This window comes from Cucumis melo, chromosome 10 (genome assembly GCF_025177605.1).
Source record: "Cucumis melo cultivar AY chromosome 10, USDA_Cmelo_AY_1.0, whole genome shotgun sequence".
NCBI classification, from domain to species: Eukaryota; Viridiplantae; Streptophyta; class Magnoliopsida; order Cucurbitales; family Cucurbitaceae; genus Cucumis; species Cucumis melo.
The window spans coordinates 4,368,675-4,382,004 of NC_066866.1; the positions used below are offsets into that span (position 1 = coordinate 4,368,675).

At 31.8% G+C, this 13,330-nt stretch overlaps 1 protein-coding gene across 1 annotated transcript; it reads right to left on the bottom strand.

The window, feature by feature from the left end:
* Positions 1–8,432: 8,432 nt before the first annotated feature.
* LOC103488873 ((+)-neomenthol dehydrogenase) lies at positions 8,433–12,351 on the bottom strand. Its single transcript, XM_008447798.3, has 4 exons — positions 12,159–12,351; positions 11,772–12,033; positions 9,072–9,254; positions 8,433–8,973 (listed from the first exon to the last, which is right to left on the bottom strand). The coding sequence occupies exons 1-4, from the start codon at positions 12,203–12,205 to the stop codon at positions 8,569–8,571; spliced, it is 897 nt and encodes a 298-aa protein (XP_008446020.1). The 5' UTR covers positions 12,206–12,351; the 3' UTR covers positions 8,433–8,568.
* Positions 12,352–13,330: the final 979 nt, after the last annotated feature.

The window sequence follows — 13,330 nt, forward strand, 5'->3', positions numbered from 1 at the left end:
AACTTACTATAATAAATTTTAATTTTCCTATCGTGAGTTCTTCTTGGTTAGGAAAATCGTCGAATATAAAAAAATGGTAAAAAAAAAGTAATCTATTTTGACTAGCATGAGTATCGGTTTGTCGAAGTTAGTAAATGTTCAAACCAATCTTCATCCAAAAAAAGAGTACTGACGTGGTCAGTGGATTGGTCTATTTAATCATTTGAATTTTTTTAGAAATGTTACATGTTTGAATTTTTTTTTCCAATTGATATTGATTAAACCTCTCCTTATCTTTAATTGACCGCCTTCGATTCGATCGGCTTGGTTATTTCAGTTTCGATGCACACCCCTAATTTTGACCATTTATCATTTTGTTTTATATATTCATCCGTACACCTTTCCCATATTCTTAATTTAAAACCATTTTAGTTGTATTATAAAATAAATATATTCCTAAAATTCGAATGGAAGTAAGGAAACTTTGATTTCTATTTTCACTTGAAAATTTTAATTTATCAAACAAAATGCACTTTTTCAATGGTTAAAACAGTATGAAAATTGAAAAGTAGAGGAATTTGTATATCATAGATGATATCAATTAAAAATTTATCACGTAAACTAGAGTCACATTCGAGGTATAAAAATTAATAATGTAAATGATTTTAAGGATATTAATTGTTTTCCTCGGAAGGATATAAACAATATCATTCCATTGTGCACATTAGATGCCACATCACTTACATATATGATATTCTTTTCAAAAATATAACGTAAAACTAAAAGTCAATATAATTTCTTGACCTATTCAACGAATCGAAAGTTTACGATTTGTATAGAACACGTTAAATTTATATCCCAAGTAGATTATCTATTTAAAAAGTATTACGTTAAACTTATCTTAAATTAAACAAAACTATTAATTTTAAAAATTATATATCTATATATATATAAAGACAATTTAGAGACTTGACATCCAATATGAAAGTTTGAACACTAAACTCACAATTATACGTAAAACTAGTTTATAGGTTTGAATCAATGTCACAATCCTTTCAATAAATAATGAAAATAATGATTGTTGCCAAAATTTATATGTAACTAATTGTTTAATATTGATGTATAAGTTTGGATTTAGTTTTATATTTTATTTTTTCTATTCATAGGTGAATATGAATTTTTTTTTCAATCTTTAATTAATATCAATTATTAATTCTAAATCGTCTCTTTCACACATAGATCCAAAAATGGATTTAAGATCTAAAATATAGCAACTTGCACAACAAACACTAGAAGAATTTTGGCCTTTAATGTCGGTTTTAAACCGACATTAAAGGCCTTTAATGTCACTTGGCAACCGACATCTTTGTGAGCGTTATTAAAGGCCTTTAATGTCGGTTGGGCTTTAATGTCGGTTTAAAAACGACATTAAAGGCCTCTTTAATGTCGGTTTAAAAACGACATTAAAGGCCTTTAATGTCACTTGGCAACCGACATCTTTGTGAGCGTTATTAAAGGCCTTTAATGTCGGTTGGGCTTTAATGTCGGTTTAAAAACGACATTAAAGCCCTCTTTAATGTCGGTTTGTCAATTTTCAACCGACATCTTTGATAGTGTTATTGAAGCCCTTTAATGTCGGTTGAACTCTGATATCTCGGTTTAAAACCGACATTAAAGCCTAGTTTTTTGATTCATTTTTACAAATTTATTTTTATTTAATTGTTACATTATTGTCCTATAGATCGATATTGGGTCAATGTAGACAAATATGTTTTTCACACGCCAACAAATCAATGAAATTCATATTATGTTAGAAACTATAACATTTGTCTTTTACATTTGAATACACAAAATAAAATATCAATATTATGTTTATATATACATTCTACAATAGTACATGAAAAAAGATTCTAAGACAAGAATTAAATAATTAAAAATCCTAAATGCCTTCTCAGTCTTCAATTTTCAACGGTCGCTTGGCCATTTCTACACAATCGCTTAGCTTTCAACCCGATATCACTTCAATTATCTACAAACAATATCAAATAAACCATTTATATGAATAACAAAGCTGTTTGAAGTACTAAAATTGCAGAGAAGGATGAAAAGTTCTTAAGATTTTATATCCACACCCCAATCCACATAACTCTCTTCAGTCTACCTCATCCATCAGGCTTTCCTAAATCTCTTCAATCTAATATTAGAAATATTCCATAGATGCAATCATATACAATCCTTTTCCCAAATAATAAAAAAAAAACATTTTATGTGGCAACCTATGAAATCTTGTAATTGATTAGCTCATAATATTGCCCACCAAATGAATAATCAACATTTTTTTACATAACGTTATTATGAAAACCAATATCAATCTATAAAGAAATAAGCAACATCAACACAATAAGCTGAAAAGTAAAGCACAGTTATAGTAACTTCATACTTCATTATCTGCTGATACTTGAAGATGAATAAAAATGAAAACAAAAACCTTATGATTCAAGACAAAGAAAAGCTACTTTACGTGAAAGGATTAAAAAAATTAAAATAGAAGAAAAAGACTAAGAAAAACTACCCGACACCCTTGAAGTAATAAGACCTTCAAGCTTCATGACATTGGGGTGGTCAAGCCTACGCAGGATAAGAATTTCCCTGGCCATAAAACGAACACTTTCAGGATCCATGTTAGCAAATTGTACCTTCTTCAATGCAACAATCTTGTTTGTTTCAATGTCACGGGCCCTATACACACTGTTGTACGTTTCTTGTCCAATCTACATTCGAGTTATTCAAAACATAAGCAGTATAAACTGAGTGTAAAGGCCAAGATATATATCTTAATGAAAATTAGTGTTATATTAAATTCAATATTTTCTTTTGAAGCAAGAACCACCATGGAAAAATATGGGCTCAAATGTAAAAGAGAATAAAACGAACTTACTTGAACAAAACCAGTTCTATAGGTTGTACATCTGTGTCCTTGAGTTCTAATGTAAAAGAGAATAGATGACAAAGAGAATAGATGACAAAGGAAGACCCTTTGAGGTATCGGATAAGAGGTGGTAGTATTCAAAGTTGTTTAACTTGTGAATCAGTGCATGCATCAAAACTAAATTTAGAGTATTGTAATAGAATTTTTTTATTAACAATTGAAGTTAATATATGTACAGTTAAAAAACAACAAAAATTAAGAAAGGAAACTAAAGAGCATAATCCCAGTTTGAATTTTTTAGTTAAAAAATAAGTCTTCAATAAGAAATACAAAAGAATGTACAAATGCAAACCTACCAAAAGAAGCCGCCCACCCTAATTAAAGAATGGATCCCAATGTAAAAAATAGACCAAACCGGTAATTAGAAAAACATACAATGAAGAATTAAATTTAATAATCGTTTTGAGGAGCCAAAGGAAGGGATATGCCTCGTTAATGCAACAGGTCTCCATTTATAACTCAGAATCCAATGGTGTCATTAGTGATGATAGAACTAATTACAAGGAGGTCATTCTCAGAAAAGCAAGCATTAATAAGGTACAGATAAGAGATCACCTTCCCCACCTTTAACTTAAAAACCCAATCCGTCCACCACCAACAGAAACTAGCATGCTCAGGTTAGCAATAGAAATTGCCCTTTCATATCCTTTGATTGTGAAAGAATCATTATTTATTGAGGAACACTTCCACAAAAAATGGTGTAAACTCGTGAATAAAATTTAAACTTCTTTTAGGAACCTTAAATTCCAGATATGATTTATCAAAGAATCACCAATCTACCATGATTTGGAGACAAAAGAATTATAGATGATTTGAAGATGAAGTTTTTGGACGTATACCCCTTCCAATCAATTGGTCTTCAAGTTGGTTAAGGCTTTGTTTTTCAAATTTTCCAACAAGGTTCAACTATTCATCAGGCTACCTAATCAAGAAAATTTGTTCTCAACAAGTCCACATCCAAGTTGTCTTCATCACAAATATCTGCCACTATATGGCCTTTTGTGAGAGAGCTGAGCATTCCAAAAATACATTTCCTATCCACCAACCCTCTTAAAAAATACATTTCTTTTCCCTCCCCCACACCAAAACAAACAAAGTGAGAGAAGGAAGGGAACTCGAGGAGATATCCTTCCACAAATTTCACTGTGCATCTTTATTCCCACCCACCAGCTACTCAAAAGTGTGAGACCTGTACTTACTCCCGGTTATCCACCACCATAGAGAATTAGACTCGAGGGATGCCAAAGCCATTTCACCAACAGGGCTTTCTTAACAGTCCTTGGATTTCCAAGTTATAGCCCTCTTGAGTTCACAAGCTTCTCAATCACCTCCTAGCTCACAAGGTGGGAGCCTTTTCCTTCACTGTATTTGATAATTGGTTAAGGTTCAACTCGAAGTAGCACTTTGCTTCTCCCCATCAACATAATTGAAAATCATTACAATTTCCCTATGGATACAAAGCTTGGGGTATGTATTCTGAGAGTTGGGCAGACAATGCTTATATTTTTATAGGTGGGATGCCAAATCCATTCTTGTCTGTAATATTCATTATAGTAACTAAATTTTGATCCATTTTCCATGAAAAGGATTACAAACGCATGTTTATCTTAGGGCAATAGATTTGATTTAGAGTACACACCTACAAAGCAATAGCCAGCCCACAAATGGCAAAAAGATGTCTATTCACATGGTCAGGAGAAGTAAAACCAGTGGTTTCAAAAATTAAAAAAGAAAAAAAAAAAAAGGAGCATACAAACACCACGGACTATAAATCTAAGCCTCTAAGAAGAAGTTTCTATTCTGCCCAATTCAGGTTACGCTCATATCATAAAAAACACCACAAACTATAAATCTAAGCCTCTAAGAAGAAGTTCCTAGTCTGCCCAATTCAGGTTACGCTCATATCATAGAAACAAAACAAGTGCGTATGTAAAGAAATGTTGCAGAAAAGAGTGCAGAAACAGATCAATAAATGTAAAACTATTAAAACTAACCTTATCCAACTTCTGAAAAGAGTCTGCCTTTCTAGGAACTCATCCATTGATTGCTTCTCCAGCCACAGATGTCAGCCAAGAAGGCCATCCAGCAATAACCAAAGCCCCTTTTTCCCCAATTACAACGCTGATTATTCTAGGTGTTGCATTGTTATTATGTACTCCTAATCTCTTTATTCCATCCTCCATAGTTGGCCGTTCTTGACGCAGGGGCTTGGCACTGCCAACTTTTCAATGGATGTTACCTTCTCAGCACCATCTGATTCCGTTGTTGATCCAGCATTCTCTTCCCCGGGTTGATTTAGTATCAATCGCGCCATTGCATCACTTTGCCCTCCATCAGAATGTAACACGGATTCTTCTTTCCTCAATGAAGTCCCATGTCTGGAAGATCTATTAGACTTCAAATGCCTCTCTTTGCAATGATTCTCAGCAACATAGTCGTTTGCAACCTCTCTAAAAAACACATCATCTTGAGATCCAACATCACGAGCAAATCCAAAACATCACCATTGAATCCACGAAGATTAATACTAATATGTTACCTAATGTTTGGCTCATAGTTTTCATGATGGTTTTTTTTTAAATTTTTTCAAAAGTAAAGCATAAAAGAGTGACTTTCAAGCACTAAGTCAAATATTACTAGCACATGAATGAATCCAAAACATCACCATTGAATCCACGAACTGCAGAGGCAACAATTTCTTTGGTGCGAGCTTGATAGACTTCAAAAGTCTTACAATCTTCACCGAAAACTCGGTCTTCAAAAAAAAAAAAAAGCAAAAAGGAAGTAAGAAAAACAGTTAGGAGGAGAAAATTGGGGGAGAAATAGAGAAGGGTAAAGAAGAGAAATGAATGGAAACTTGCCAAATTCAAACTTGTTAGGGTTATTATGAATGAAAATGGAGTTTCCAGAGATTTTCCAAGGGCTTGTGTTGGAGTCCGCCGCTGAGAGTGGTCTTGGCTATTGACCAATGATTTTTAATGGTTTTTAATCACAAATAAAATATTCCACTTCTATAAGTTAAAAACAATTGAAACAATAAAAACAAGAAGTTCACCATTTTACTGATATTTTTCAAAACAATCCCTTTTAAAAGAAGCTCTGAAAAATTACTTGGTCCACAAATGCATATAAATAAACTATCTACTCCAAAACAATAAAAGGGAAAAAAAAAACTTCATACCTTCTTCTTCTTCTTCTTCTGCCACACCCCGACGCAAGAGTACGTGGTTCCAAGATCGATTCCGACGGCCATAGTAAATCTTCAAATCGTTGATGGAAAAAAGAATTTACGATGATAGGAAATGAAAGCAAGAAATTTTGATTAGGGTTAGAAGATTTCAAAGTTATAAGGAGGAAGAAGAAAGGAGGAGAATTTATATAGAAACTATTAAGGAAAAAAAAGGTAAAGTAAGAGAGAGAAAACTTGATTTTTTACCAAATTTAAAAAAATAAAAAATTACAAAGGGGCTTTAATGTCGGTTTTAAACCGACATTAAAGCTCTCTCTTTAATGTCGGTTTAAAACCGACATTAAACGTCCGCCTTTTGAAAACCGACATTAAAGCCCATTTTTCATTTTTTCCACCCGACATTAATGACCAGATTTGTTGTAGTGTTAAATATATATATTAATAGTTAGTTTAAGTTGGTGTATCTCTTTTAATTATTATTATTTCTTTTATATGTTACCTAAATCTATCTTGAATCAATCAATAATATGTTTAAATAAATGTTAGAATCCAAACTAAGATGATGGTATATATACACACATACATGTGAAAGTTCACCTCTCATGTTGGTCTTACTCAATATGTATAACATTTTCAAGTTGAATAGATTAGGCTTGTGAAGTCGATCCTATCGATCAATTTACATCGTGTTGACTTGCTAGAGGTGACTAATAAAATTAAGGTAAAATGATTAGTTTGATATAACTAAAGTTTTCTTGTTTATTGAAGAAATTAAACATAAAGTTATGTTTATCCCAACGTTCATCAATCTCACAAACGTATTGAACGAAAGTATTTTTTATTATAATATTCTATCTTTTAAAAAAATAGTTTTATTATATCGTTTACTATTTCTAATACATTTTTAAATATTGTAGAAGAAAATAATATATAATTTTGTCACATATTACATCCACTAGAAGAGGATTCATTATTATAAAAAGTTCATATTGTAAAGACATCCACATATACATACATACATACATATATATATATATATGGTTTAAATATTTTGACATTTTATAGTAATTTCCATAAGAAATCTGTCGTAAGCATTTCAACGATTTAATTTAATAAAATATAAATCCAAAAACAATAATATATAATAATAATAATAATAATAATAATAATATATAATAATAATAATAATAATAAAGTCCTATATATGTAGTGTGAATGAAAAATATTTTGTCACGATATAAATTGCCAATCTTATAATTTAATTATTACATAATTCACGTGAGGGTCCAAATAATATTTCATATTTAACGTTTGCCCTTTCCTCGTTTGTTACTTTGTTAGACTTAGACCCCAATTATTGAAAGATGATTGACTTTATTTTTCAACCTATTTCCTAAACCTAACCTTGCAATATATAAATATCTTTCTAATCTGTATGCTAATGATTTTTTTTTTCTATTGCACAATTTTAATATATAAACTTCTTTATGGTCCATTATATTATGATTTATTGTTTATTGAATAGTGATTGCTAGCGACAATACTACGATTATAAGCATCTCAATACAACGTTGTTCGATCGATTCAAAATCTTAAGTTGATGATGGGCTAAGAATATATTTTCATTAGGAAATGGTCTTAATTAATTAACCACGTAAAGATTCTGTATGTTCAAGTTGGCATTGGAATTTTCATGTTAGTATGGGGAAAACAAAAAATTTGAACAAGGACGAGTATTAGACATTAGTTTTCTTTTAACTGAAAATAATGCACAAAATTCAATATTTATGCAGAATATGTCTTAGTTAACCATCAAAGAGATAGTTCCATAACGTTTATAAAAATTTACTATTGCAACTTTTGGAAGAATAGATGAAGTCGAAGGGTATGTTTAAAAAGAAAAAAGACTAATCGGAATCATCTATGTGGTGTGCAGACAATACAGTAAAAATCTATTATACGGAAATTGAATTATAATAGAAAAGGGAATGCATATGGAATAAGGTATCATTTGCCATTGATCTCCACAGTTTGTAATTTGGAGTTTCTACGTACATTATCATAGTTAGGTTCCCCATAAGAACAGGCCAGCTGATGGTCGGTAAGGTGACAACGATATCTGTGGTGTCGATGGACTATGCATGTTTGTATGAAACAAATGAAAAAACGATCCAACACACTAGTGAATGTGTGCCGTTGCTTCGTCAAAACTCTCGTGTAAGTGTTCAAGCTAGCTTCAATGTAATGTAGTATATCTCAAACATGGAGAAGTCATTTGCAACTATATAAAAAAATTCTATTCCGATAGTAATTTTGAACCGTTATGTTTATGAAAATTCAAGAATATATAATAATTAATGTATAGCAGTATTAAAACAACAAACAACAAAGATGAAGAGTATGTTCTGATCTATAATTTAGACTTTCTGGGTATAGTATAGTTAGGCCCCCAGAAGAAGAATTGGCCCGTAGGTAACCGGTGAGACGGCAACAAAGCGAGTCTACAACCAACGAGTGCGGCGGCATCAGCTGTATGTGTTCCTTTCCCACCCGTCATCGACGTCTGTGTGAAGCCAGGGCAAAAACTATTCACACTCACACTCCCATACGCACCGTATCGCTTCGCCAAAACTCTTGTGTAAGTGTTCAACGCCAGCTTCGATACGGCATATTCCGTCCATAGTGCCGGCCAGCCTGCCTTCTTCCACGTCCCTGTCTTCACGTCCTCCAGAAATGCATTCACTACACCCTCAATGTCTTCCTCACTCACATCTTCACTCTCTAGAATCTCTTTCACTTTTATGTTCCTTACTTTCTGCATTATTTTAGATAACAATATTATCAAATATAATATATAGATTATATATATATATAATCATCTAAATGAAAACGAAATAGGTTGATTTAATTTACATCTACGGTTCCCAGCCTTGAGGTGATATTTAGAATTCGGGTTTTGGAAGAAGAAGAGCGGAAGTAAGGAAATAGAGCTTCGATCAGTAGTTTTGGGCCGTAAAAATTTGTTTTCATTACTGTTTCTGCGTTTTCAACTGAGTTCTCGTATATGTCATTGAATGACACTGCTGCATTGTTTACCTGCATGAGTAAATCAAGAGCCACCCGAATCTATCACTTATATGAATATTTATTAAACAAAAAGAAAAAGTGGAAAGTAATGTAATTATTTACATATGTTATGTGGGACTACATCTCTCTTTTTGCAATCTATATCGACCACATAGCACACAAAAAAACTTCAAAATATGTTTTATGAAAAAGGTAATATGGTGTATTTTAGACTGTGTCTTTGCTTTTACAACTCATCTAATTGTTCAACCACAATTCATAAAAAACAATACGTTTTGAAACCTGGAAACTAAATGGGCATGCTTTTTCAAAACTTAGGACGACTATACAAACGTATTTTTCAAAGCTGGAAAACTAAAATAAATAAAAGAAGGGCAACCTAACTATCATAATTGACTGGAATATTATTGTAGCATGTGTATATAGAATATAGTCCTGGCTAGAGGGGGCGGCATGGAGATAGTAGTTAAAGAGCGTGACTTTCTTTATGGTTATGCAGACCGGACGTACACAAAAATGAAGACTCATTAATAAAATAAATAATATATACATTTATTTCTTTCGCAATATATGTATTTATTTTAACTCGAGAAGAAAATATTAAACACATTATCTAGTTTTAAAAAGTCAGAGAAAAAAGAATTACATAAAGTTATTGCTATGCTAGTCCCCCACAAGACAACAACAGTTTTTACTTTTCTTTTAAAGAAACGTGAAATTGTTTCATTTCCCAATAATTCTTTTACTTTTTTTTTCCACTTCTTAAAATCTTTGGTAGAACTATTTTTCAAATAAGAATATTATAGCATACACATGTGATCCTGTCTCCTATAATAAATTACAAATAAAATAACTTTAGAATTAGGTCTCTAACAAATCTTTCAAGTTTGAACGTGATTAAACATTACTAACATCTCTTTTAATAATCATTTATGCTTTCTAAAACTAAATCTATAGATATTGTTTTTACTAATAACTTTATGAGAAAGTCCTATAGATAAAAAAAATTGAGACTATTCACAAAAATATAACAAAAAAAAATTAGTTGAACTACAGAAAATTTAATAGATTGTATCAAACCATAATACTGTAAAGTCAAAGTCCATGTCTAAAAGATTTATGCATTCTAATTTTTTTTTTTCCCTCTTGTCAACTTAATGGAAGACTTAGAATGTCTCAAACATTGAGGTAATTAATTAGGTTTGAAAAAACAGTTTGAATCCTATTTTATTTTCTATTATCTTATATGACATTTATTTGGTTTTTGACTTAAATTAATAATTATTTTGAATTTTATCCTCTGTCACACATTCCTTAAATTACTCATTCCAATGCTCTCACCACCGTTTATATTAAATTCACCTACAAAATTTATTTGTCCCATACCTCACTATGTAAACTTACATAAAAACAAAATAGAACAAACAGAACTAAAAAAAAAAAGACTAAAAATAGCTCAACAATACATAGACTATAAAAAAAATTATATTCTAGTGCTTTGTTCAATTGATACATGTATGTGTACAGTAAAAAAAAAAGATTATATTCTTTAAAAACATAGTTTTGATTCAAACGAAATTATTTGACACCTATTTTAAAAGTGTCTAAAAAAACCAAGTTTTCGAACCCTGTAATTTTTTTCAAAACGAACTATTTTTAATGTAAATATTTAGAAAAGACCTCAGCTCAATAGAATCGATCTGCATCATAAACAAAGAAAATAGAGAGAGGAAAACAAATGATTTCATTGAAATAAAAAAAAAATTAATTATTTGCTGGGTGAGAATTGCTTAAGATTTGAAATCTAAACAAAATTGCAAATGAATGGTTAATTACGATAATTTGAAAAATCTCAAACCATAATTTAGAAACAAAAACGAGATTAATAAAAGGTTTTGAACTTGGGTTTGAGTAGTAGATTATTTTGTTTTAAATTACAATAATATGTATTTGAAGTTTAAATTATTTTAATTTTTTAAAAAATAACAAAATAATAAAAATTTAAAAATAGTAAAATATTAAAACTATTTATACAATATAAATAAATAGATCAATCAAACTTTTTCTATACCTCAGTTTAAAATGTTTGCTACGTTTTATGAATAATTTTATTTTTTATGTTACTCATCAAACTTTCCTATAATCGCATGTACTAATTTGATGATTTATGTATATTGAAACTATCCATCTACTTTATATGGATATTTTGGGCACATTTCCTCGACATTATAAACATGGGAATTTTAACACAACGTGACAATAATAGACAGAATAATAGATTGGGGCATCGGCTGAGGTGAAGTGTGTTTATAAGTCGTTGATCCTGACGTGACGGGAGAGTAACAATTCTAATTTCACATAACTTCAGGGATGAATTTGCAAATTCAGAAAATAAAAAAGAAAACGTAGTTTGCGTTCCGTAAGGAACAGAAAGCGTGCAAGTGAATGATGCAAAGCCAGAGAGAAAGGGAAGGAAGGAAGGAAGGAAGGAAGATTAATTCCAAAAATTAAAGAAGAAATACTCACAAGAATGTCGAGAGCTTGAAAATTGGAAGCGAACCAGGCGGCGAAGGCAACAATGGAGTCGGGATCGGAAACATCAAGACGGCGGAACAAGACATGGCCTAGTCCTTCATTTCGCAGCGTTTCAACGGCTTTTAATCCTCTTACTTCATCTCTAGCCGTTAATACGACAGTGAGTTCCGATTGCGCTAATTTCCTAACTAGGGCAAATCCTATGCCCTTATTCGCTCCGGTGACGATCGCGACCGTGTTCTTCGACCACCACCTGCCAGGTGAGTAATTAAAAACAAGATTGAGAGAAAGAGGAACGAAAGGTGTGTGTGTGTGTGTGTAGTGATTAGAAAGAGAAACGGTGAGGTGGATGGATGGGTGATTAAATTGGAATCTTACCTGTGGGAGGAGAGGGAAGAAGAGAGGTCAAATTCTTTGGAATCCATGGAAGAAGAAATGAGGGAATAAAGAAAAGGGCATGGGGATTGAGGAAGTGAATAAGAAGGAGAAGAAAAAGAAGAAGAAGAAGAAGGGAGGAATATATAGAGAGATAGGGGAATGAGGAGAAGCCAAGTGGGAAACTGAAGAACAAAAAAAGAGGGAACGTGGGAGGTGAGAGAACCGTAGGCCCCGCCCCGTCACACCCATTTATAAACTCTTCCTTAGAGAGGGACATAATTTTGTACGGTTTAATTCATTGTTAAACCTTTTTGTTGTTTGTTTACACCTAAATAGTTTCGTTATTGTTTAATTATTGGGGGGTTAAAGTAAATGTATTCAAATTAAATGCAATTCTTTTCTTCGTTTCTTTCTAATATTGTTGGGCCAAATATAGGTTTGGAATAAATTTCATCCAATTAATCCATCCATCTTTTTCTTTAAAATAAAAAGTTTTTATTAATATATTTTTTCTAATTCATTCTCACATTCATAAATTTAGACCGTGGATGCTCCTTCGTATATCTATTAGTTGGCTAATAGGTTTGGGCCCTTAGGGCATTCACACACGCACCACTGTCGTCCGTCGATGGGTAAGGAGAGGAGAAAATTTTCTTTTAACTTTGAATTGAGAATCGTTAACGTTTAATTAATTTGTCTAATTAAGTGAATGTTATTAAGTTGATAATTTTCATTTTAATTTGACCGTTTTTAAGCATTTCATTAATTTGATTTGACCGTTGCTAATCCTCCACCGCTATATATACATCTCTTAGTTTTCATCTCTATCACAATACAGAAAAGAACAGTCTTCTCCTCATACACTTTCTGTTCAAGTCTCCCGAGCTATGTGTATGTCTGTAGAACTTTGAGTGATTTATAGATTACCAATTTGATTTCTGTGCAAAATCAACTGACGGGTGAGGCTGTTTTATCCTAAAGACGACGGGACAATAACCTGTTTGCACAATTCAGAGTCGCGAAACGTTTTAAAGAAAGTGTGTTCCGCGACTCAACCATATACTAACTTTTTCTTGTTTTGCAGCTTTTATTTTCTCAACCGATCTAGCTTGCCATTCCTGTTCTACCTTTGTTGCACCAGGTGCTGAATCTGAATGTATTGCATATTGGAA

Coding starts and splice junctions, on each gene's coding strand:
- LOC103488873 (XM_008447798.3), bottom strand. CDS start 12,205: ATGGATTCCAAAGAATTTGACCTCTCTTCTTCCCTCTCCTCCCACAG. Junction 12,034..12,158: donor TCTTCCCTCTCCTCCCACAG/GTAAGATTCCAA, acceptor CTCACCTGGCAG/GTGGTGGTCGAAGAACACGG. Junction 9,255..11,771: donor TTCAAGCTCTCGACATTCTT/GTGAGTATTTCT, acceptor TTACTCATGCAG/GTAAACAATGCAGCAGTGTC.